Source organism: Fusarium solani (genome assembly GCF_023522795.1).
Source record: "Fusarium solani strain SB1 chromosome Unknown bctg00000003_1, whole genome shotgun sequence".
Lineage (NCBI taxonomy): Eukaryota > Fungi > Ascomycota > Sordariomycetes > Hypocreales > Nectriaceae > Fusarium > Fusarium solani.
This window is the reverse complement of record NW_027072154.1, coordinates 636,777-661,121: the sequence shown is the minus strand read 5'-3', so window position 1 is coordinate 661,121 and position 24,345 is coordinate 636,777. Positions and strand designations below refer to the sequence as shown.

Sequence of the window (24,345 nt, the reverse complement as noted above, 5' to 3'; positions counted from 1 at the left end):
TCGGTAGTGTTTCCGACCGGATAAATATGGTGCTGCCACCTGCGGCTCAGTCGATTGGGCTCGTGATTTTGAGCAGCGGAGCTGAGCGTGGTGCTGAAGTGCATAGTTCGCTACTGGGTTTGTCGCGAGGCGTTCGGTAGGAGACCGACATGTGTGACAGTGGTCGGTAGATGTGGGCCGAGAGCAGAACGACAAAACAATAAAGAATGCTATATTTCGTGCGACTTGTTTCTAATCCCATCTCTCCTTATCTTAGCACTGTCCGATCATGAACTTGTCAACCCTACACTCGGGCCATTACCTCCATGGGTCGCCTCCATTCTGGCCAATGATTGGCTATATTTATCGTCTTGAAGGGTATAACCGCGCCTTGTGTTGCTCTTGGGTCATTTGCTTCTCCTTTCACGTAGACAGAGAGCGTTCGCATTAATAACTCTTCTGCCGGGCCGTCTCAAGTGCGAGAGGCATTCTCTGTGAGCCCTTTAGAGCCCGTATTTCCTCTAACGAGGGAGGTTTGGAGTTACTCCCTATCAGTGATGATTAAAAACGGCCTCAGGTATCTCGCGACAAGAGTTCTTGGCGGTTTTTGTCGAAATGGCAAGGTATGCCAGCGCACAGAACCCACCATGTCTTCTACTACCTACGTGCTATCCTCAGTAACGAGCATGTGGTATCTGGAAAAGTAGGACCCGGACCTTAATCCTCTATGGGAGACGTTGAGATGATATGTATGAAGTGTAGAACTTGCTAGTTGTGGTAGCCCACTACATCACTGGCCTGACATATCACGCTACATGATACATGTCGCAGCACAACTCCTCGGGACCCCTTGGTCTTGTCCTTTGGCCCGTAGAGGCAACCCAGTCGATCTACCATTCGTGACTGAGGATGAGGTTGACGAGAACGAACACCTTATACATGTCCAGATCTTGAGAGGAAATCCAACTCGGGCAATAATGGAATTGCTATCCTCTGAAACGACTTTCCCCAGTCACTGAGTGGCTGGCTCCTGTGGAGATTGAGTCAATGGCAAGCTGCTGAATATTACTCGCGACATTTTCAACTCGTGCCCTTGGTTCACGTGAATAGCTACCAGGGCGGGTCAAGTTAGAGACGAAAGGCCGTCGACATCATAGGTATGTGTCAAGGTGTTGGAAAGGCCTCGACCGCTTTCAATGTTGCCAGCTTATAAGAATGCCCTCCAAGTCCTATGTCTAAAATAAGTAACTCTCCAAACTTGGCCCTGACAAGTTCGTCGCTATCTCACAATTCGTAATGAAGGCGCTTGTGGGCATCCTTAAAGATGAGCCAGTCCCTTGCCCCAAGTTGACTATTTCACTCATCAACAATTGCTAGGAATTTCTATGAGCATTTCTAAGATATAGATTCCTTCTACGCTCAGTCCAGACGCCCTCACTTCTTCACACCATTCAACTTCGCTGGTGGCTTCTCTCCAACATACAACAACACCCTACCAACGTCAGTTCCTGCACAAGCTAGCCATACAAGCTCAACACTCACCATGAAATCCTCCAGTAAGGTTTCCCATTCAACCTCTTACACATCCCCCTACTTCCATCGTTATCAGGCGCCACATCGGCAGAGCACCATCCATCATCAGAAAAAGCACGCGACCTTTCGCGAAACAGCTTTGCGGCGAGGGTCTTGGCTAGACCGCGGCGACGATAGCCCTTCTAGAGACATCTATTAGTTGGATGTTACTTGTTGGGCTGTTTGGGTGTTTACCTCGCAGTGAAGGCTGGCCAATGAGCCATCGAAACCTAATTTGTTTAGATATTTGTTGAGAGTTCTGGAATTCTCACGCACCTATGAATGCCCATGATATAGGTGTTCCATCGTCGAGTTTGATCACCAAACTTGGCATCCGGCTCAGAACCTCGCTATATCCAAGTTAACTCCGCTCTCATCTATCATAAACCCAACTTACACCGTCCGTGGAATATTTGTCCTGGAAACGACAACTGCACAATCATCCTCATTGGCAGTTCCCCAGTTCATTCCATCTGGCAACTTGGTTTCGTCGTTGGGAATGTCTTGATATTGGAAGAGCCACTTGTCGTAGGCTCCCGTTTCCCGTGCCTCAACCCGTCCTGTCTTTGCGAGGAGGGCACGTGTCGTGTCGTGGATGGTTCCTAGCAGAACTGCACCAGGATATGCAAGTTCCTTGTTGTATTCTTTGGCGATTCCGATGGCTTCGTCTACCAATCTTGCGAGTTGTCTCTCGTAGACGATGGTTTCCTTCGTGTCTAGGTCGCCGGGCTTCTCTACTGTCGAGTACACCCACATCTGCGTATCCGGGCCACCCCCAATATCGAGGTACGCAGCCGAGAACCTCTGAGGTGGCGATTCACCCTCAAGATCACCATGTTCCGAGACAAGAATAATTCTAGTAGTCTTTGTCAACCCGCCCTCAAACTTGGTAAACTGTATCCGTCGCAGCAAAGGAAGCGAATAGGGGAGATTATCACCAAGGAGCTTCAACAGCCCCTCGGAGACTGTAGAGTAGACTTGGGCGTATTCAGCCATGATGATAATGTCTCAGTTGAAGTTGAAGAGGCACAGCCAGATAGTGAAGAACCGGGCATATCCGCGGCAAGGCTAAACGTCGGATACCAAGAAGGTGACGCCTTTGTGCGGAGAAGTGAGTCAATTGGAAGGATTTTTGCTTACGAGTTTGCGAAGCACCTCCGATAATGGCGATGGATGAGTCAATGGTGATACAGTTTCATGATGCCCTCAGGTTTACAAGCCTATGCGTTGGGTGGGCCGTAGTGGTGTTGCTCTAGGTTTTTGTTGGAGGGTGAGGCCGTGCACATGGTGAACAAGCAGACGAGGAAGGGGGCAGAAGAGCAATGAAATGGCCAAAAACTCTCACAGTTTGCCCAGCTGTTCTATGTGCAGATTCCAGGCAAATGCCTCTTTTCAACATGACCGTGTGTATTTGTTGAGCTTTGGATAAAGAACTCGGATGGACCAAACTCTCATAACAAACCCAGATGCAACTGAATCATAATCGTCCATGCTTGGTCGGAATAAGTGGGAATAACCGTGTCTGACATATCTGATAGTCCGAGCAAGGGAAACCTCTCAGGGGCAGATTCAAGCCCTCCAGACAAATCGAGAAAACAAAGACCATTAGGGCAAGGGATCCAGGGTATGAATACAGCCAGCAAAGGCCAATTCACGAGCAATACCAAACAACCCAGACCGTCTATTGCTATCGAGCACAGACCTTCCCCCAGTCGACAGTCGATGAATGTCGAAGTAGGCTGAGTTCCAAGTCACCTGTTCTCACGCACACTCACCAAGCTACCCTAGAACATGGCCAAGATGCCTCAGTTTGACAACAAAGATGATTCATTCATTGCCTCCGGCATGGATAGCTGGAATATTCACTGCATACTTTCTCTATTAGCTACCTGCCATGATCAAACCTTGCCATATTGGACGCGATCAACCATGATTGCTTTTCTGAAAGAAACGAGAATCAAGTTTAGATGTACAACCTCATTTGCCAAGCTAAGTCGAGCTGAAAAAATAGGTGCATTGCAAATGACCTCAAGATCTAGGCTAGAGTTAGTAAAACTACCCATCTCCGAATATTGGAATCCCTCTTTGCGGGCTACCTCGGCTTCTCAACTGCCGTGATGATCTCGATGCTCTTCGACGCCTTGGTGGCGTATCGTCATCCTCAGACACCACAAATGCCTCGTCTGGGCCAGACCAAAAAAGCCCACATCCTTTGGACCGTTACAAGCCAACCTGCAGTACTCTTTTGCCACATTCTTCACTTCATCCCCCGTGCAGCTGAATCGGCGACGCCAACTTGGTGATCATCTGCCCATCCCCACCCAACTCCCCGAAAGGTGCCTCACCAACTCCCGAGAAAACATGAACTCCCCGAGAAATCCCAGTAAAATGGACACTGGAAAATGCCCCGGCCCGATCCCATCAAATCAGAGCCCTTGGAGCTTTTCGACGCAGCTTGAGCCGCTGCGTGAATTGTCCTTTTTTCAACTTCACTCCAGTATTGCGCCGACGTCGACCCACGACAACCAACACCACGCGACTCGGAGGCAACCAGATCGAACGACCAGGGCAACAAAAATGTCAGATAATGCTGGGGATAGCGTATGTGGGTCTGAATAAGCTTAATGAACACTGCTTATGAGGTAAAATCACAGGCAAGCCAATCCCCATCACGCGTGCAGCACGCGATGGACTGTCGTCGACGTTCCCTGATTGCTGCGAGCATTCCTCCGGTTTATCGATGACCTTCAGCCGGTGATTGTTGATCAGATCGACATCATCTCGGTATCGCGGCAATTCTGGTTGTCTGCCCGTCTTTCACCATCGCCGTGGCTGTCGACGCAATTGTCTAGACGAGACACGATTGCTCTCTTTTCGAGCTCAACAAGGCTTCTGATGAGCCATGCCGGGTCGCGAACATTGCCGCCGGTCGATAGCATGCCTCGATGCAGCGGAAGACAACCAATAGTGGCAAGTGGAGAGTCCAGCTCGCGATGCCGACGCTATTCGCGTCCAATGGGAACCTGAGCTAATTGATGTGAAGTAGAGTTTGCAAGCCTCTGGGATTCTAAGACCATACTCGGTGGAGCCGATTGTCACCAAGCTGGAAGTTGAAGTAGCAAATCCCACGTATTAGCACCAATATCTCGACAGTCGTGCAGTCGCCTCGCAGGGTTGTGTGCCGTGATGCCGAGAAAGGTGTGCTGCCAAGACGCTCCAACGACGGGAGTGAGCCACACAGAGCCGCTTGATTCACAACAAGGGGAAGACGTGCTCGCGTGCAGCTGGTGGCTCGGTGATTACCGCATTCCCGGTAAAGACAACGGTTTACCTGCGTCGCCGAGCAGCTAACGCGTGGAGGGGGTACGTGGGCCTCGGCAGGGGAACGAGTACCAAGTACATCTGAGCTGCGAACCTCGAGCGCTCCAAGGCGAGCCAAAGAGAGGCGAGCCAAGAGGAGGGATGCCGGAACTGAACTGGCGCCGGGACTCCAGGTCCACGACGCCACCAAATGCAGACTCCCCGGCACCACACCATCACTAAATCTCTTGGTTCTGGAGGCGACAAGGGTAGATCTAGGTGCCGTCTGCGCCAGGTTCCGCCCTTACCCTCCCTCCTTCTCAAAAGCGACAAAAGCAAACCAGGAGTTGTCTCTTTGGCGCGGGAGGCGAGCAGGGAATCAGTCACCGCAGGGCTCGGATTGCAATGCACGATTGTTGGTTCCTCGCCGAGCTGTCGCATATTCGTCAACGACTCCAGAAGTCTCGTCATGTGAGGATCGACATTTGCGACCGTCACCAGCCAATGGCTTCACACCGAGTTTGTCATCACATCTGCCAAGGCATTATCGCGATGCCCAGGACGCCCAAACCGTTGCCATGACGGGAACTTGTGCCGGAGCATGTCTTGGCCGTGGGGGGACAAGACGGGAGCAGATGGAGGTAGTGAAGCGTGCTTACATCGCTCGCTTGGCAGTTTGAGCTGCCTAGCTTACGGGCCTTCTAGATCAAGTCATTTCCCACAGCCAAGCTGGACCATCGGCGCTCGTCCGACGACCCGGAGCATGGGCGGCCTGTCAGCCCCATCAAACCTGCAGAAGCATGAAAGGGGAGCTCATGAACGAGGTTGCTCCCAGCATGTGTGCCAACGAGAGTTCAGCGTAGGTGGGGATGAGACGAACATCCTCATGACGTGCTCCGGGGCGACCGCGTCGACCGGTGTTCCTAGCTACAATCGGGTACCGATCCTATTTCGATCTCGTAACCGCAAAAGACGGGGAAAGGCCGACGTTCCAAGCTGAGAGGCGATGGCCCGTGATGATGACGGGGCGGACAACGCGGTCTCATCAGAGAAACCCTTTTTGGCGTGAACGACGGGCATGGTCGACCCAGGTTGGTGATCCGTGTGCCTGCAAAGGATCAGAAAGAGTTGAGGCGCAACATACTATGATAGAGCAATGCATCAGGGTCCATTGCGTCAGATCTAGTGTGATGGGGCCCGACGAATTGTCCCACGCCGGAACATCGAATGCGAGTCTGGGCCATGGACGGACAATTCCCAGCGCGCTGGATACAGCGTCCATTTCGGTCTGGATCGACAAGATGGAAGATCGGCAATTCGACGTTGAGGGCTGTCGAGTCGACATGCTTTTTCCTGCAAAGTAACTGTAGTTTATTGGGATCTAGACTCGATACGTGACCGTGACCTCAGCCTTGGGAAGCTAGATGCCAAGACTAATTTGGGTGTGCACTCACAAAGTCTCACTCAAGGGATCCTCCACGCTTGTCCAGGGGGTTGCGTCTTCTGGCGAATGGATGACGGGGCGTAGCATCTGGCGCACATGGCCGATCCAGGGAGTGAGATTTTCCATGGGAAACAAGGGTGAGCCCATTGTGTTTCTCGAGTTGCATTGCATGGTGCCATTATGGTCAAACAAGAGTCATCGCGAGTTGATGCCGAATCACTGTTGTGGACTGTCGGGCTGGGCGACGAGCCGGCGGAACGTGCCCGCCAAATCTGGACTCGATAACCCAGGAAACTGGTGATGAGAGATTTTGTTCGCCACGCTTTCGGTACAGCTTCCGTGACAGAAGGGGGTGTATGGATTGTGACATTCTGGCAGGAGTATCGATCGCAGGGTTGGTGTTGTGTTGGTGGCCGCGGTGGTGCATGGTCCTCGGGGAAGTGGGGCCGAAACACCAGCTACAGGGACCTCAAGAGGAAGGCATCAGATTGCACGGGGAGTTGGGTCATGGCCCGTGATGAGGCAATGTAGATGGTAGTTGTGGTGATGGTGAAATTTGGTCATTAGAGGATGGACAGATGGAGTTGCTGTAATTGCAGCGGGCATGAGTGTCAATTTTCATCGTATGTGCCACCTTCCGTCACCGACTTTGCTACCTTCCGCCACTGACAAAACAATCTCCCCGAGAGAAGGAGGAACGATGCAGAAAAGAAGAACTTTCGGGGAAACCAAGATGCACGCGGCCAGGGAGGAAGCTACTACCTGAACTCCCCGCGCTCCCCGTGCCTGCCCTGTCTCCCCTGCCCTCGGCCTGTCGCCCCCTCAATCTCATGTCATCATCAAAATGGAGGCGCACATGTACCGTGATGTTTTTCTCTGATAAATCTTTTGCTCATGGTCCTATTCGATCCAATGATTTCACTGCACGGCAAATCAGCTTTTCGCCTTTGGCTCGTCGCAGAAAAAACTCCCACGACGCGGCTTCAACTAGGCCCGCCCCCACCAAACCGAAACAGGTCAAAGCGTCCCGCTTCAGAAGGCTTCTCTATCTGCCATTGGTTTGGTGCCGATGGCGCAATCGGGGACGATATCGTCGTGCGGGTGGTCTAGCAAGGATCCGTTGTTTGTCGAGTCTGCTCACGGGGAGAAAAGTTTGCTGTCAGCTCTGTCGAGCACTGAAGGAAACCTTGGGAGTGTTGGAGATGACAGGCTGCGATTGCGGTTTTATAGATACTACAGGTGAGTTGAAACCTGTGTTGCTGATCCTCTCGGGGAGATTCCATCTACGAAAAAACAGCCGCGTTCAGCTTCATCATTCGCCCCACGGAGGCAACGCGAATGTGGGTGGGTTTTTGGCGGAGCCGAACAATGACATGCTCAGATCCTGGCCAGCACGCAATCTGGTCGGTCGAATTTGCAGAGGACCGGCTTGCGCCCAACTCCCCACGTCTTCCCGCCCTCTCCGCGACCAGGCTTCCCGAAGTTGACGAGGCCCACGGATCATGGCCGTTTGAAAGCAAGAGCTGGGGGTGTGCGAGGAAGCGTCCAGCCGCACACCGCGCGATGCTCCGAGGAGACACACGAGCCGGTACTTGGGACACGCGGTACAGGATACAATTTGGAGGCGCCTGCAGCATGTCGCTTGTGGACATGGGCCGTCACAAGCCAGGTCGCTCCCCAGGCCCTGGTGTTCGTCGATCCCTGGTCATCAGACATCTGCGCGCTGAACGGGTGTGCACTACGCACAGCTCTGACCATTTCGTCAGAATAATACGCAAGATGGGCATGGTATCGAAACGTCCGTGGGCGTCTCCCAAAAAAAGAGCTGATGGAGAGGATGGGACGGAGAAGGGTCCACCGCTAGGGAGGGAGCGGTCTCGAGCAAGCATCAACCAGCACGACTCTTTCATGGACTCCATCCGGATCGCCGCTGTCGGTGGCCAGCTCTCGATCAAACTTAAATTTATACCCCGTCCTCGCCTCTCTTCTCGAGCATCCAACAACCTCTCATCCTCTCATCCTCCATCACATCGGGTCGAGTCTCAGCAACGCTCGCATCCCCTCACACGACTCTTCAGTCCTACCCTCCTGTCGACCGTTGCTTTTGGATTGGCGGTCACTAGCCCCATCCCATCCCCCCTCCGACTCTTGTCCCATCTTGGCGACAGCCCAGCTGCTAGGTATTAGTGCCACAGCCCGACCGACCGAGCGATAGTCCGAATCGCCTGCATCCGGCTCCACGACCATCCTTCGACTCAAATAGCCACGCTCCGCCGTTGCTAATCCACCTCATCATCTCCCCGTTCTTGGAGACTTGACCTCTTCTTTTCAATTGACCTTTTTGTCTACTCGATTGGCATTGTTGTCAACCATGACGTCCTCCGCCAAGCCCAACAGGTCCATCCTGGAAAAATTCATCGGCGCCGACCATCACGAGCCCGAGGAGCAGGCTCCGTCCATCACCAATGCCGACCCTTACGTCGAGTATGAGCCTACCGTTGGCGAGTTCCTGAGCGAGATTACTCCCACTGCTCACGGCATTGCCCGGTATTTCTGGAGCCTGTTCCCCTTCCTGTCATGGATTCACAAATACAACTGGGTGTGGTTCCTTGGTGACTTCATTGCTGGTGAGTAGTTTAGCCGCTCGGGGAGAATTATCCATCGCTAACCTCGACTCCCCGATAGGTGTCACTGTGGGCGCTGTTGTCGTCCCCCAGTCCATGGCTTACGCCCAGCTCGCCCAACTCCCCGTTCAGTATGGCTTGTACTCTTCTTTTATGGGTGTCCTCATCTATTGGTTCTTTGCTACCTCCAAGGATATCACCATCGGAGTAAGTCAATCATGTTCCCCGCACCCCGCAAATGAGCCCAGCTGACCATTGTTTTCCAGCCCGTCGCTGTCATGTCTCAGGTCACGGGCAATATTGTTCTTCATGCCAAGGATGCGATCCCTGATGTTGAGGGCCACGTTGTTGCTTCAGCTCTTGCTGTCATTGTTGGTTCCATTGTCACGTTCCTCGGCCTCGCCCGACTTGGCTGGATCGTCGAGTTCATTCCCCTGCCCTCCATCTGCGCCTTCATGACAGGCTCTGCCGTCAACATTATTGCCGGCCAGGTTTCCAAGCTTATGGGCATCAAGGGTGTCAACACCCGTAACGCTCCTTACCGAGTCATCATCGATACTCTCAAGGCTCTTCCCAAGACCAAGCTGGACGCTGCCCTCGGTCTGAGCTCTCTCGTCATGCTCTACGGCATCCGTGGTCTTTGCTCGTTCCTCGCCAAGAAGCAGCCCCAGCGTGCCAAGCTCTACTTCTTCATCTCAACTCTGCGAACCGCCTTTGTCATCCTGCTGTATGTCGCTATCAGCGCTGGCATGAACATCCACCACAGGGATAAGCCCAGAGTCAGCGTTGTTGGAGATGTTCCTAGCGGTGAGTCCCTGCATATTTCTGTGCCACGTGCCTAAGACCCTTGTGACTAACTTCAACTCCCCAGGTTTCACCCACGCTGCCGTTCCCGAGATCAACACCCGCATCATCAAGGCCTTTGCTTCCGAGTTGCCCGCCGCCGTCATCGTCGTCCTGATTGAGCACATCTCCATCTCCAAGTCCTTTGGCCGCATCAACAACTACGTCATCGACCCCTCGCAGGAGCTTGTCGCTATTGGTGTCACCAACCTGCTCGCACCCTTCCTCGGTGCCTACCCTGCTACTGGTTCCTTCTCTCGTACTGCCATCAAGTCCAAGGCTGGTGTCCGCACTCCCTTCGCTGGTGTCATCACTGCTATCGTTGTCCTCCTGGCTCTCTACGCCCTCACTGCTCTCTTCTGGTACATCCCTAACGCGGCCCTCGCTGGTGTCATCATTCACGCCGTCGGAGATGTTATCACCCCTCCCAAGGTTGTGTACCAGTTCTGGCGCGTCTCTCCCATTGAGGTGATCATTTTCTTCGCCGGTGTCTTGGTCACTATCTTCTCTACCATTGAGAATGGTATCTACACCACCGTCTCGATCTCTTTCGCTGTTGTCGTCTTCCGTCTCTTTCAGACCCGTGGCCGCTTCCTTGGTGTTGTCCGCATCCGAACCATGAAGGCCAATGTCAGCAACGGAACCTCAAGCCCCGGATCCATTGCCAAGGAGGTCGCTGTTGACGAGAGCGAGAGCTCTCTCCGAGCTGGATTCCTTCCCCTCGACCACGCCGACGGTTCCAACCCCAACGTCATTGTCCACAGCCCCTATCCTGGTGTCTTTATCTACCGCTTCGCCGAGGGCTTCAACTATCCCAACGCCTCGCGATACCTCAACCACCTTACCGAGACCATCTTTGCCCAGTGCCGCAGGACCAACCCCGCTCTCCTGGGTAGACTGGGTGACCGCCCTTGGAACGATGGCGAGCCCCGCAACATCAAGCTTGAGACCAACGATGAGCGCCCTATTCTCAAGGCTGTTATCTTTGACTTCTCCACTGTTAACAACGTCGATGTCACTTCTATCCAGTCTTTGATTGATGTGCGCAACCAGCTTGACAAGTTTGCTGCGCCTGAGATTGTTGACTGGCACTTTGCCAACATTGAGAACCGGTGGGCCAAGCGCGCCCTGGCGGCTGCTGGTTTTGGCTTCCGAACTCCCCGCGAATCGGATGGTGCTGGTCAATGGAAGGCCATCTTCAGCATTGCTGATCTCGGTGGCTCCGACAGCGCTGCCACGGCTGCTGCTTTTGACGAGAAGGCCAAGGTTTCCCCTGTCCGCCAGGACATTGAGGCTGTTGACGATTCCATCAACAGCCAGTTGTCGGAGAAGGGCGCGTCGAGGGACCCCTCCCACTCGCGCCTGGTCGCTGTGCAGGGTCTCAACCGACCTTACTTCCACCTCGACTTGCAGGAGGCTGTCGACGCTGCCATCTCCAACGCCGAGACCAAGCAGCACTAATTGCGCCAGCCTGCTTTCTACCATCTACGATCTACCATTATCTAATTCTGTCGTTTTACGGGCATTGAGCGGTGTTTATGAGGGGTTTATGCGATGGGGGTTTGTTTGCGGCTCATGCCTTTGAGTGGATTTTGTTTTCTGGTTTCACGTCGCCTTTAGAAGTTGTCCGGCGATATCATGTCAATACCCCCTATCCAGTTCGTTGTTCTGCATGGAAAGTCGATTGGAATGTTTGTCAGTTTATACCATGCCTGTTGTATAGTGTTTACACGTCTGTCCTGGCCCTGGTCGGCACAAGAGCATAACAGCATAACTAAATGATGACATAACGAGCACAAGAACACGGCCTGTCCTGATTTGCGAATGGGAGCTACGTCAGATGGCGATTAGATGGCGAGCTTGGATGCAAGGTGGTAGCGGAGAGGGTGCAGATACCGCGCGGACGGAATTGTGACTCTTCGCCGTGTGTAGTGTCGCATTGCGTGGGGTGATGACATGCAGATTAATCTACCTTCCTGATTGTGTTTTGCCAGTATGAGTATGATTGTGAAGGGAGTTTGCATTGGTGGATGAATGAGTTTGGTGTTGACAATCGCCTAGCACGTGCTTGTCAGGATGGATTGCTTCATGTCTTTTATGCCAAAGCACGGAATTAAGAATTCAACAGATAAGAAGGAATCTTTCGGGCAACGCTGTTAATCCGGTTCCTGAATCGTGCGTCTAGTTAATTATTATTGAGGCTTGTCTGGCAGGCAATATCCGACTTCGGCTGGCTGAGGCCTGGTTGTAGTTGGCTGAGAGAGACCCTGGGATTTTGCCCTTTTCGCATCTGATGTACTTAATATCAGTGGATTTGACCTTTGAGCTCATCACCCCTTGCATTTGTTGGAGTGCTATCGGTCCTGGTTGCGTTATAGGCATCGCCCATGTCGCGCACGCTATCATGACACCTGTGTCTGCAACCTCTGAACTTGGCTCTCGTCAATCAGCAATAATTGGCTATTCCACTCGGAGTTGATGGTGTTTCTGATAGTCCGTCACCATTGTTTTTCTCGCAAATCTGCTTTGTCAGAAGGCGACTCTGCCACTCGTATTCGACGCCGATGGCGCGATCTGCTTGGCCGAGGACATTCTGTTGGAGGTTCTAAGGGGACTGAGTTAACATGACTCCAATTGGAGCACGACATGCTGCATGCGAGTGTCGCTATGAGGAAACAATCGTCGTGAGGAGCGAATCAAGTCGTGGAGAGACCGAAACCCGAGGGGTATTGGTGGTCATGCCGAGAGCTTGGCAGTGTGAGCTTCCCCGCCCGTTGAGATGATCTGTTCTGTGTATAAGAAGACTGCGATATCCCAGGAAGAGAAGCATCATCTCTAGCAATACAATTTCTTTGACCGTGTATACAAGATGGCGCCTGCTGCCGTTGAAGCCGACATTCCCGTCCATTCCAAGAGTCAGAGCCGTGAGCCGTTGAAGCTCTCGGGCGCTCTCAAGGATGTTGAGCACTTTGATGTGACTCCTGCCATTGGACGCGAGTTTCCCAAGGCGAACTTGGTTGAATGGCTTGACGCTCCTAATTCGGATGAGCTGATCCGCGACCTCGCAATCACGAGTGAGTTGTTCCTCAGTGAATCTTATGAATCGCTGTCTGACCTGTTGCAGTCTCTCAACGCGGCGTCGTCTTCTTCCGAGCTCAGAATAACCTCACAAATGATCTTCAGAAGAAGCTTATCCTCCGTCTTGGAGAGTTGACGGGTCGTCCGGCTAGTTCGACGCTGCATATCCATCCACTGCTCAATTCGGAGCGCGAGCTTGGTGGTGATGACCTCGAGGTCAGCACCATCAGCTCCAAGCAGCACGCAAAGTTTTACCGCAAGACGCAAGACAACGGTGTTGTTGTTACTAAGCGAAACAATGAGATTTGGCACTCCGACATTGCATTTGAGCCTGCTCCTGCTGATTACACGAGCTTGAGGCTCGTTGAGCTGCCCAAGACTGGTGGCGATACACTCTGGGCTTCTGGCTATGATGTCTACGACCACCTCAGCCCGGCGTATCAAAAGTTCCTCGAGGGCCTAACAGCGACTTTTGAGCAGCCCAACTTTGCTAAGGTCGCCGAGCGCTCCGGCTTCGAGCTGTATGACAAACCACGCGGATCCCCGGACAACGTCGGCCGCGAACTCCGCGCCATCCACCCCGTCGTACGAACAAACCCGGTAACAGGCTGGAAGAGCGTCTTCCCGATCGGCGCCCACGTGGGGCACATCAACGACGTGACATCCGAAGAGAGCGATAACCTCCTCAAGTGGTTTTATGATCTTGTGGCAAAGGACCACTCGATTCAGGTGCGCCTGCGGTGGGAGAACCCGAATGACATTGCCATCTGGGATAACCGGAGTGTGTTTCACTCGGCGACTTTTGACTATGATGGGTTGGGGGATCGGTTTGGGAATAGGGTTGTGGGAGTTGGGGAGAGACCTTATTTTGATCCCAAGAGTGCTTCGAAGAGGGAGACCTTGGCGGCGGAGGAGAAGTGAGAGTTGTAAGAGGAAGTACTGGGTAGGCAGCGCTTTGAGCAAATGTTTATTCTCAAGTATTGGTATAGCGGACGTGAACGTCGCAGAGTGATCGTCTGCGAGCTGGTTGTGATACAATTGACTTACAAGACTCGAGGAAGACATCCCGCCACACCACCTCCTTCACCGGATATCTTTGGCGGTTTCGTGCGTAGGAGAATGATGCAAAAAGCGAGCTTCAGGGCTAGTAATTTGTCTCTGATCAAAATAGAGGCGACTGACTTGACGCCCTGTCGTGGCTAGACTGGCTGGAGGTCACGCCAACTTATGAGATGGCTATTGTTCTAGCTCACAGCCGCAGATAAGAGGAGAGCGACCAGATGGACATGATAGAGAGGGAGCATGGTTGGCTGCAAACTATTGGGTGTTCGATGACATGGACATCTGAGGTCGATGTCACCCAGTGTGATTCGTACAAAAGCCGGCCAGTTTACTGTCTTATTTCAACCCAGGCTGATACGTAGACCAGAAAAGAGGAGTCAAAGCTGGATACAAAGTTAATTTCGCCCTGAAGGGTGTCCTCAGCCTAACTCGGGCAGCTAGATTTCACAGGTAACCTGCTCTGAACAGGCTTACAACTATGAGTGAGGGTTATCTGCCGCTATGGAATTCCTTGTAATCCAAGAATTTCTACCCACTCCTAGAAGGCTTTAAACCTTGGGCCAAACCGCTAGAGCTATGTCACGTCCTCATGATAAGTTGGATCGCACACTCCTTCTCTGGCAAAGGACTGACTGCATTAAATTGAGGCGTCTGCGCTGTAGGGAGTGCTTAGAACCCCTGATCACTATTGCTAATCTGTAAGAATAAGGCGAAAGGACACTTTACACGGCGTGTGAGAAGTATGTGATGAGATCATGGTCCCTGGTCGTGTTGAGCTGAGGGGCCTTCTGGATCGAACCATCAAAGGCACCCATCTTGACACCGGCCCAGCTTTTGGTAATCAGAGCACATGAACAACCAAAAACAGAGGATTTCATCGAGACTTTAATATTGCCAAGTAGTTGAGGGGTGGCAGTCTCTATGAATAGCACAATGGCAATGGAAAGGTCACCGGACCTTCTTTCACCCTGCGTCTTTGTTAGAATTACATGGAAATAGGAGGTGAACAAGTGCCCTAGTAAGGTTTAAAATAAGAGTCCTTCAACAATGGAAGCTCCCCCAGGCTCTAATTCTCGACTCTAGCTATTGGCTCAGCCGTGTTGCTCGAGTGTGAAACAGCAATCCGATATTTCGACATTTGCGGGCGAGTTCTTCAAAGAAGACAAAATTCATAAAAGAAGTGACCCGTAGGATCTTGTAATGGCTCGGAGACCGGGGAAGTAATGCAGGCATACAATAAGACCTTGAGATGGGTGCTTTCGTTGTTTGAGTAGGTTGTATTGAAGTTTGGGGGTCAAGCTGCTCAGAGTCTTTATCCTGGGTTTGCTATTAAAGGCACCCACAACCTGGGCAATTAATTTATGTCCGAGTCATCCCTGCATAAGAATTCGTAGCTGAATATGCTTGACACTCACATCCCGATGAATCTCGGCGCTGTCATACCCTGGTTGCCCACTATCCGATTGAAGTGACCGACCCGCTTCTATTGGAGCCTTGATGAGCGGCGATGGCGCTGATCGATGTCTGGACACCTCTTCACACTCACAGAGGATCTCGAAAACCCTGTCTCTCTTCCATGCGTCATCGCCATGCGTCTGGGTTGCCCTTTGCTCTTGGAAATTCTCAAGACTTTGGAGATCCTCTTTGACAAGACTCGGATTTTGAAAGCACCTTGTCCGTCCGGCGATGTAACGCAACTCCTGAACAACCATGCCTTCTCCCATCGGGATGTGGGATGCTACGGATCCAGACAAAGCGAGCCCTAACGACAATAGTTAATAATCAGCACGCGGCGCGGGCGATGACAGCTCGTTCTGGATCTTATTACCGGAAACATGACTAGGAGCTCCCTGCCCAGCGGGTCTCGCTTGACGCGTGAGTCTGCATGGCGCCGAGCCCATAGGGCTGCCAAGTCGAGGAGGTAGCCCACCGAGATTCGACGGGTAGTAATCATACCCTTGGTGATGGTATGGAGGTATCTCGGCGGGTTCCCCCACGTTGTGGACGCGAGGGCATCGTTCGGAGAGTCCGGAAGAAGGTTTTGCGAGCTAATGGTGACATGCTTCTTTGAGTCCTTGATGGTGAGCTCATCACGATCTTCTCCAAGCTGTACGCAATAGAACACTTTGTTATTGACAGCTTTTGTCTGAGTTCTAGGCTCTTAACAAGAAGGTCTTGATCACGGAACTGCGGCAAGCTTGCGAAAGCTCCGAAGCCCCTCCCGTCCAAGCTCCCAGACCGGTCGATTGGGACGAACTGTTTTCTTGTCCTTGCTGATCATCTGATAAGATCAATCAACCATGCCCGTTTCAGACCAAATTACTCTACATCTCCACTTGGCACCATACAAGCGATCCAGGATGGTCGTGAGGTGGACCTGGAAATGCCGTCTTAACCGCTTGGATGGAGCATCGAAACTCCTTTTGGGAGAGAAAAAGTTCTCGCTCGCGGAGATGCCACGCATCGTGCGAACGGTATACCCGGATTGGACGATCGGTTAGTTCTGGACCCAATGGGATGCGTTTACCGTCAAATTAGAGCTTTGTGTTGGGCAGGGGGATGGTGTAGAGTACCCGACAGGGCTGGCATGGCTGAGTGGGATGCTGATTGATATATAATGCATACCTTTTGTCTCATCTTATCTGATCGTCCATCATCATCCTCATCTACTCCGTCAACACAATGAGGTTCAACACCTTCCGCAACCCCATCAAGGAGGCTCCTGTCGTTGAGGAGCCGGCTCGTGTCAGCAATGATGATGAAGCTGCTGCTAAGGACAAGGAGACGCTCGCTGCGGACTTTGAGCAGGAAAAGTCTGATGGTGAGCTTGATCAGGGTGTCCAGGCTGTTCGGGCCATGACTCAGGTCTGGACGAGGAAGCACTTGATCATTGCTTACCTTCTGTAAGTCTACAACTTGCATTTCATCCATACTGTTGCTGACATGAACTTTCTAGTATCTGGCTCATCTCCTTCATTCAGGCCTTTTCGTCTGGCATCATCAGCACCCTGAACCCATTCGTCACCAGTAGCTTCCAGTCACACTCCCTCACGGCCACCACGTCCATCGTCTCCAACCTCGTGTCAGGACTCATCATTCTCCCGTACGCCAAGCTCATGAACCTCTGGGGCCGACCTCAGTCCTTCAGCATCATGATCTTCATCGTCACCATCGGCATCATCATGATGGCAGGCTGCAACAACGTCAGGACCTATGCGGCTGCCCAGGTTTTCTACGGCGTGGGATACACGGGTATTGACTTTACGACGACTATCTTTATCGCTGATACTTCGTCGCTTAAAAGTCGAGCTTTCATGATTGCCTTTGCCTCTTCGCCGTATCTTGCTACTGTTTGGGCGTACGGTCCTGCTGCTCAGCACGCATACGAGCACATCGGATTCCGCTGGGGTCTCGGTCTCTGGGCCATTGTCTACCCCGTCGTCACTCTCCCTCTGTGCGGTCTCTTCTGGTACTACCAGAGCCAAGCCGTCAAGCAGGGTCTGGTGAAGCGAGAGCCCAGCAACCGCACCTTTTCCCAGTCCGTTGTCTACTACCTCAAGGAATTCGACGTCATTGGTCTGTTGCTCATCATCACCGGTCTGTCGCTATTCCTTCTGGCTTTCTCGCTGTACTCTTATCAGTCCAACACTTGGAAGTCTCCCTTGATCATCTGTTTCTTGATCTTTGGTGGGCTTTTGGTCATCGCCTTTGCTGCCTGGGAGAGATTCCTAGCTCCCACCACCTTTATCCCGTGGTACCTCATCAACAACCGGACCGTCTTCTTCACATTTACTATGGTGGCGAGCATCTACTGTGCCTGGTACATCTGGGATAGTTACTTTTACTCATTCCTGATTGTGGTCTTCCGCGAGTCTATCGCCCACGCCAGCTACATCACCAACATTTATACCGTCGGCTCTTGCTTCTGTTCCCTCTGCATGGGAGTCATCATCCGCATCAACGGTCGTCTCAAGTGGCAGGCTCTCTACTTTGGCGTCCCCCTTACTATTCTCGGAGTCGGCCTCATGATTCACTTCCGTCAGCCCGACTCTCACATTGGTTACATCGTCATGTGTCAAATTTTCATCGCCTTTGGTGGCGGTATCCTTGTCATCTGCGAACAAATGACCGTCATGGCTGTCTCCAAACACCAGGATATTCCTGCTATTCTGGCTGTTGAGCGTATGATCTCCTCCGTCGGCGGTGCTATTGGTCTGGCTATCGCTGCTGCTATGTGGACTGGTATCTTCCCTGCCAAGCTCACCAAGTACCTCCCAGCTGATGCCATGGGAGAATTCGCCAGCATCTATGGTGATCTCACCGTTCAGTCCTCCTACCCTTGGGGATCGCCTACTCGCGACGCTATCAACAGGGCGTACGGTGATACGCAGCGTTTGATGCTGATTGCGGCTACTTGCTTGTACTCTATCACGATATTCTCGGTCATTATGTGGAAGAACATTAACGTGAAGAAGATTGAGCAGGTCAAGGGTCTGGTTTGGTAAGGCGATATGCCGGTGCGAAGCTGAGAAGGGAATTATATTAAGGAGTGTGGATAAGTTCAGTAATAAAGATACACCAAACATTCTATGCTATCTATAATGCCATGCGGCCCGTCTCCTATATAGTCGGCCGATAAGGTACGGCTCGACATTGATGCATCTTACTCCCACCATGCAATGTTCTTCTCCCTCAAAGTGTTTGTCCCGCAGTGAACCTCTCCGCCTCGAACGTGATGAGACATGTAATCATCGATTAGCCAAACCGTCATGTTTGCCCTAGCATACACCTCCTGAACAGCCTTCTCGAGAATATCCCGGCCGTTGATTACAGGGCCCCACGGCTTGGGCGCCAGGTAGTCATGTCCAAGGACCAACCCATTGATAGACTGCGGAAAGAAGGACTTAACCTGACGTTCTCCTGGAGGAGCCCTGTTGAGACGTGGCGGGTGGCCATCTGAGGTGTTGGGCCAGGGATATGTAACGTCTTTCCAGAGCGTGGGGACGCGGAGGATGTCTGACTCGGACAGGGGAACTTCTTCAAGGAGGAGGTCGAGGGTGTCGTTGATGAAGTGCTGTGCGTAGGCGTTAATGGCGATGAAGTCTTTGTCGTTGAGTAAATCTTTGATCGTGAGATTCTGGACCTCTGGATCGATGAAGATGGTCTCGTTGTCGGGTGTCATGTCCCCGTCGTAGCTGATGACGTTTGCTTCACCATGACCATCTTTCCAAGCCTTCTGTAAGAGACTGAAAGCTGAAGCCGTATCAACAATGGCAATGGTAAAGCCAAGTTCGTTATCGTATGGAACGAATTGAACCAGTTCGTCGACATGTCCGATAGCAAGCCACCCAGTCTCGAGAACCAATGGCTTCTGAACACCCTGGGCGTCCAAAAAATTGACCATCGACTCTGCTGGATATTTGTTAAAGTGCTTGCCTGTGATAACTCGACCGCTCTTGTACTCGACGCCTGCTCTTGAGGTGTATGGTGGGATGGTCTCAAAGTTGCCTCCAGAGTTGATCTCCTCGTGACCAAAACCTGAACCGAGACCTGGCTGGAAGCCTCCTATCCCAGGACCTCGCAGGCGAGAAAAGACTTGGCGTCCTGCGGCGCGTCCTGACTGAGCAGACCGCAAGAGTATGCGGATGGAGATTGGCCCGCCGGGGCCGGGCATGCTTGCGTATCCGGGTTCGAGAAAGTCCTGGGCCCAGATGTCACCCGTTTCGTTGAACAGTACGAAGGGAAGGCTTTGATCAAGACTGTCGAGGGTGCTTTGGATGGAGTCGATGAAGCTGGTCTGCCAAGTCGAAGAGGTGACGTTTCCATCGGTACTGAGAACCACTTGAGGGGCTTGCAAGTGGTGATGGATCAGCACGGGGGCCTGTTTCATAGCCACAGTGTCGCTTGCGGTTGCATTCCCGTCAGTCACACTAAATGTGATGTTTACAAGTCCATTCCAGATTGAAGAGTCAGTCACCAGCTCTCGCCCGTCGATGGCCAGTGTGAGGCCTGCTGCAAGACTTGTCGCATTGAAGGTGATTTGAGGGTCGACCAGGGACCAGTCTGAAGAACCTTGACTCTGCCAGAAGATTCGAACACGGTCAAGGGCAGATTTTGGAGAAGTGTAGATAGAACCGATAGCATTCTTGCTCAAGTTCTTCAGCGGAAGAGTCTTGAGAGGAGCTGCATACTCAGGGGTGAGGAGGCGGTCCCCGGATGCGTCGTTACAGGCGGCCAGTTCAAAGTTGCTGAGAGGTTGCTTCACAAGATCAATACCTGGACAGCGATGCTGCTGATCTCCTATGTTGGGGAGGAATATCGCGCCGCGGTTGGAAGTCCATATGTGTTTGTTTGCAGAGTCGAGTTGGTTGATGATGCCGTCGCGGTTGGTGTCGGCCAGAATCCGTGGGTTGAAATTTGGCGTGGCCAATACGACGTTGATGCCGAGAAAAAGAGCCAGCAATAAATGCCGAAGATGAAGATATAAAAACATGGTGTCTTTTGAGATCAGAATGAGTGAGTGAATGGAATGTGTTGAGATGTTTGGTTCAGTTCGTGTCTGTCAACTTACCTTTATATCTTCTCAGAGACATCACTTTCACGATATGTTCCACAGCGTACTATCTAGCCAGCTGCGCAATTGAAATAAAATTACCAATTTGGGCCAAAGTGTAGTTTACAAGCTGCTTCATAAGAGTACGTCAACCTGAGAGGCAGTGTTGGGATGGCTGAGTCGATCAGTTGCCCAAAGCGGTAATATGAATGGCCAAGACTTGCTGTGGCTATGGGGATAACGATATTACGAAGAATACGAGAATCGCACTTTCGGGGTTTTTGATATTGCTTACTTCATGTCGGGACAACAAATAGCTTTGTATTACTTCTAACAAGTCCAGAAATTCTCTACCTGTCTGTTCTCATCACGTCCTGGCTGGCGAACACCTGTTCGGTCAACTTGACCAAGAATTGCTTCAAGGGAATTGGATCGATGAGTCTGGCAGAAGTAAATAATGTGCGAAAAACTATGCATTGGGGGAATAGGGCACTGAGAAATCATAAACATCGTAACTCTATCAAGGGTGATGGAGTAGAGTAGAGGGCCTGATTCTTAACTGGGTGATTTATGAAGTGGAAACGGAGATTTAGACTCAGGCAGCTGTGTTAGCATTGGGATATGATGCTATCATGTGTTGATAATGTGATCTTTGTTATAGTTGAAGCTCAGCTCTTGATGGGATAACTGAGCTAGAAGACCGTAGGCTCAGGTATATTAAGATGAATCGTGAATGGTCAATGTGTTTTCATATATCGCTGTGTTTGATCGTTTTCTCTTGCGTGTATTTGGAAAATGTGGTTCTTATTTGTTACTCTCATTGCGATGCATTCTCTAAGATCTCAGACCTGGGTGATGGTTACCAAGTGGGAGCCAATGAGTTTTTCTGTTGGAGGATCCAATTCTATGTCAATTTATGTTCCAATCAATTCTCTTGTGCTATGCTAATTTATTCTTCTTGTCTCAATGTTCCGGGCGGAGGCGAGCGTCATGGTTGGCTACTTCGCATTGACCAGAGGCAGAGTAACCCAGGCAACGTGTAAGTTAACCAACTGATGGAAAATGCTAGCCGAGTCGATCATTTGAAACGACACAAGCCACTCAATCAGGCGATTCAATCTGAAGACCGGATCCGCTTCCTATTTCGGGGCGACTGGCGACCTTCCGTTAAAGCCGCGACTCCCGCGAGTCAGATACCGCGTGGAATATGGCAATGCAATGCTACGGGGCAAAAAACAAGCGGTTGCAAATTCAGGTCCCCAACAGACTGTCGCCTCAACTACGTTTCGAGCCGGAGGTCTTAACCCATCCGGAGTAGACGCCGCGTCCGGCTTGTTCGGGGACCCGGCACTAACATGCCAGATGAGGCCCATGCGCTTCTTCTCATTGGCCTCTTGACCGGCGCTGAGTTTGTTTCAAGTAGTCAAAAGCCGTGCCGAGGCATATGGACCCCCCGAGTTTCCACATTTACACCGAAGGGGATCCGCTCAGGGAAGATTCGAAGAGACTTCTAGTGTTCTAAATCTGGGATGACAAATTATGCTGTATCCTTGTTGATCGACTGATGGTGGTGGGTGCTGGGTTACGTCAGGGAAGATAAGAGTTTTACCCCTTATATAAACTCATAGCCAGTTTTCAAAGTCTTTGAAAATAAAACATTCAGTAAAAAATATACTACAAACAAAAGCAACAATGGCTCTCAAGTTCAACGTCTTCCGCGGTTCCCCTGAGGGAAAGATCTTTTCCGACAGCGTTGAGCGCGATCTCCAGCCCCACGAGGTCTTTATCGAGACGACGCACTCTGGCGTCTGTGGAACGGACAAGCTCTACCAGCCGAGTGGTATTGCGCTAGGCCACGAGGGAATTGGTGTTGTTCGTGAGGTTGGTTCTGGGGTCAAGACTGTCAAGGTTGGCGATAGGGTTGGATTTGGGTATACGCATGAGATTTGCGGGAGCTGCGATAACTGCTGCAGAGGTAAGGCTCTACCTCAAGATGAAGGACCAACACACTGACCTAAGGACAGATCTGGATCAGTACTGCAGAGAGAGAAAGATTTATGGTTTTGCCGACACCGACAATGGATCCTTCAGCTACGGCGCCGTCTGGGACGCCAAGTGTGTTGTTCCCATTCCTGACGGCTACGACTCAGTCGACGCTGCTCCTCTCATGTGCGCCGGCTCAACCGTCTGGACCGTTCTCACCAAGTATGGCGCTCGCTGCGACGACCGCGTGGCCGTGATGGGCATTGGAGGTCTTGGTCATCTGGCCATCAAGATTGCCGCCGCCATGGGATGCCAGGTTGTTGTCCTGTCGAGCTCCGAGTCAAAGAGGGAGGAGGCCATGGAGTATGGTGCTGCCGAGTACCATGTTTTCAAGTCTGGAGATGAGGCTCCGGCTGATTTCAAGCCTGTCAAGCACTTGCTTCTCTGCGGCAGCGCAAACGTTGACTACGCCAGGTATGTAAACATTCTTCCAATGACGAATAACAATCACTAACAGCTGCAGCCTGGTTCCTCTTGTGGACACGGATGGTATCATCTACCCCCTTACAGCCAGCCTGGAGGCCACACCAGTCCCCCTGACTCAGTTCTCCCTCAAGGGAATCCGAGTCCAGGGCTCCCTGGTCGGCTCTCGCGACAGCACCCGCAAGCTCCTCGAGTTTGCTGCCCGCAAGAACATCAAGCCCACAATCATGACATATCCTTTGAACGAGGAGGGCATCGAGTCAGCTCTGCATGATCTGAAGGAGGGCAAGGTTCGATACAGGGCTGTTTTGGTTAAGGAGTAAATTAGTGGTGATGAGGCGTTGGGGTGTGGAATGATGAGGAAAAGCGATGATAAAATTAGAGATGTCGTTATGCTAATGCAATATTGGGCTTGGCGCCAACACTGTTGTACACGTATGGTTCTCCATGAATGTTGATCAGCTCGTGTATGCATTGCTCACCTAGTATTCGAAAATGGCAACGGATGGAAGGCTGGCTAGGTCGTCAAGTTTGGAATCCAGTCAATTCATTACGATTACATCAACGCATTTTACTCAACTTCCAGTAACCAATATCCCCTTCCTCAGCACCATGTCACTCTCCTTCCACTACTTCTTCTGCTTCTTCTTCTTCCTCTCCTCCTCCTCCAGCTGTGGCCCGCACGTCGGGCAATCAGGCCCCTCGACCCAGTCGCAGTTGGAGTACTCGTCACTGAAACATCCCTTGCCCTCCAGGAACTTCTTGCACTTATTCCGATTTGTCTCTGTCTTGTGGAGGGTCTTCATGCACCGTCGGCACACCTGCTCGCGCCAGAAGATGACACACATGGTGGCGGTGTGTGGTTTTGAGGATGAGCTTTGTCAAAGTCTGAGGAGCTTTGGTTTTTTCGAGGCTGAGATGGTTAGTTCAGATTTTATTGTCGATGGTAGGAGTTCGCTTGTTTACAGAGAGAAAGATGGAACCAAGGTTTGGAGAAACGAGATGATTTATACTTGATTTGATATTGTGATTCAGTAAAAAGTTGAGATGCTGATGGTGTGCTCTTGAGTCTTCATCTGGCTCCTTACTCCTTGTTTGTGAGCAGATGAAGGGTTTCACCAGTGAATCAGAGCTCATGCGTCAAGAGCAACATATTTGCCATGACATTATGCCGAGAGCCACTCCAAACTTGGCAGCGATTCAAAGGAACGAATACTAATATAAAAACTAGGACCGAGTCTGTGAAACAGCCATTCAGCACGTTTGGTGTGACTCGGTGCTCTGGGGCACAAGTTGGCCCCATGATATTTTGTGTCCCCTTTCTTCAGTAGACCTGGCCTTGAATAGCAACTGTTTGCTTTGACACGTCGTCCATTCCCTCAGTTTGCATCTACACAGCTTCTATGACCACGTAAACCGTGAAA

General features: G+C 51.6%; 10 protein-coding genes across 10 annotated transcripts; 5 read left to right on the top strand and 5 right to left on the bottom strand.

Annotated features, from left to right (window-relative positions):
- Positions 1-1,413: 1,413 nt before the first annotated feature.
- MRS44_005776 (uncharacterized protein) lies at positions 1,414-2,547 on the bottom strand (the record flags this gene model as incomplete). Its single annotated transcript, XM_046274744.2, has 5 exons — positions 1,414-1,471; positions 1,522-1,694; positions 1,747-1,781; positions 1,828-1,901; positions 1,949-2,547. The coding sequence occupies 5 exons, from the start codon at positions 2,545-2,547 to the stop codon at positions 1,414-1,416; spliced, it is 939 nt and encodes a 312-aa protein (XP_046140657.1).
- Positions 2,548-5,635: 3,088 nt separating this feature from the next.
- Positions 5,636-6,442, bottom strand: MRS44_005775 (uncharacterized protein; the record flags this gene model as incomplete). Its single annotated transcript, XM_065621530.1, has 3 exons — positions 5,636-5,778; positions 5,996-6,204; positions 6,306-6,442. 3 exons carry the CDS (start codon positions 6,440-6,442, stop codon positions 5,636-5,638), a joined length of 489 nt encoding a protein of 162 aa, XP_065477602.1.
- Positions 6,443-7,663: 1,221 nt separating this feature from the next.
- On the top strand, positions 7,664-8,482 carry MRS44_005774 (uncharacterized protein; the record flags this gene model as incomplete). The annotated part of the gene is made up of 1 exon (XM_065621529.1): positions 7,664-8,482. The coding sequence occupies one exon, from the start codon at positions 7,664-7,666 to the stop codon at positions 8,480-8,482; it is 819 nt and encodes a 272-aa protein (XP_065477601.1).
- A 184-nt stretch (positions 8,483-8,666) lies between these two features.
- MRS44_005773 (uncharacterized protein) lies at positions 8,667-11,223 on the top strand (the record flags this gene model as incomplete). The annotated part of the gene is made up of 4 exons (XM_046270085.2): positions 8,667-8,922; positions 8,981-9,126; positions 9,186-9,726; positions 9,791-11,223. The coding sequence occupies 4 exons, from the start codon at positions 8,667-8,669 to the stop codon at positions 11,221-11,223; spliced, it is 2,376 nt and encodes a 791-aa protein (XP_046140659.1).
- A 1,408-nt stretch (positions 11,224-12,631) lies between these two features.
- Positions 12,632-13,761, top strand: MRS44_005772 (uncharacterized protein; the record flags this gene model as incomplete). Its single annotated transcript, XM_046280594.1, has 2 exons — positions 12,632-12,836; positions 12,887-13,761. 2 exons carry the CDS (start codon positions 12,632-12,634, stop codon positions 13,759-13,761), a joined length of 1,080 nt encoding a protein of 359 aa, XP_046140660.1.
- An 863-nt stretch (positions 13,762-14,624) lies between these two features.
- Positions 14,625-16,366, bottom strand: MRS44_005771 (uncharacterized protein; the record flags this gene model as incomplete). The annotated part of the gene is made up of 4 exons (XM_065621528.1): positions 14,625-14,870; positions 15,318-15,664; positions 15,859-16,009; positions 16,226-16,366. The coding sequence occupies 4 exons, from the start codon at positions 16,364-16,366 to the stop codon at positions 14,625-14,627; spliced, it is 885 nt and encodes a 294-aa protein (XP_065477600.1).
- Positions 16,367-16,584: 218 nt separating this feature from the next.
- MRS44_005770 (uncharacterized protein) lies at positions 16,585-18,407 on the top strand (the record flags this gene model as incomplete). The annotated part of the gene is made up of 2 exons (XM_046270410.1): positions 16,585-16,805; positions 16,859-18,407. The coding sequence occupies 2 exons, from the start codon at positions 16,585-16,587 to the stop codon at positions 18,405-18,407; spliced, it is 1,770 nt and encodes a 589-aa protein (XP_046140661.1).
- Positions 18,408-18,565: 158 nt separating this feature from the next.
- On the bottom strand, positions 18,566-20,395 carry MRS44_005769 (uncharacterized protein; the record flags this gene model as incomplete). Its single annotated transcript, XM_046281922.1, has 1 exon — positions 18,566-20,395. The coding sequence occupies one exon, from the start codon at positions 20,393-20,395 to the stop codon at positions 18,566-18,568; it is 1,830 nt and encodes a 609-aa protein (XP_046140662.1).
- Positions 20,396-22,147: 1,752 nt separating this feature from the next.
- On the top strand, positions 22,148-23,244 carry MRS44_005768 (uncharacterized protein; the record flags this gene model as incomplete). The annotated part of the gene is made up of 3 exons (XM_065621527.1): positions 22,148-22,430; positions 22,480-22,912; positions 22,956-23,244. 3 exons carry the CDS (start codon positions 22,148-22,150, stop codon positions 23,242-23,244), a joined length of 1,005 nt encoding a protein of 334 aa, XP_065477599.1.
- Positions 23,245-23,550: 306 nt separating this feature from the next.
- MRS44_005767 (uncharacterized protein) lies at positions 23,551-23,769 on the bottom strand (the record flags this gene model as incomplete). Its single annotated transcript, XM_065621526.1, has 1 exon — positions 23,551-23,769. One exon carries the CDS (start codon positions 23,767-23,769, stop codon positions 23,551-23,553), a length of 219 nt encoding a protein of 72 aa, XP_065477598.1.
- Between the last annotated feature and the right edge of the window lie 576 nt (positions 23,770-24,345).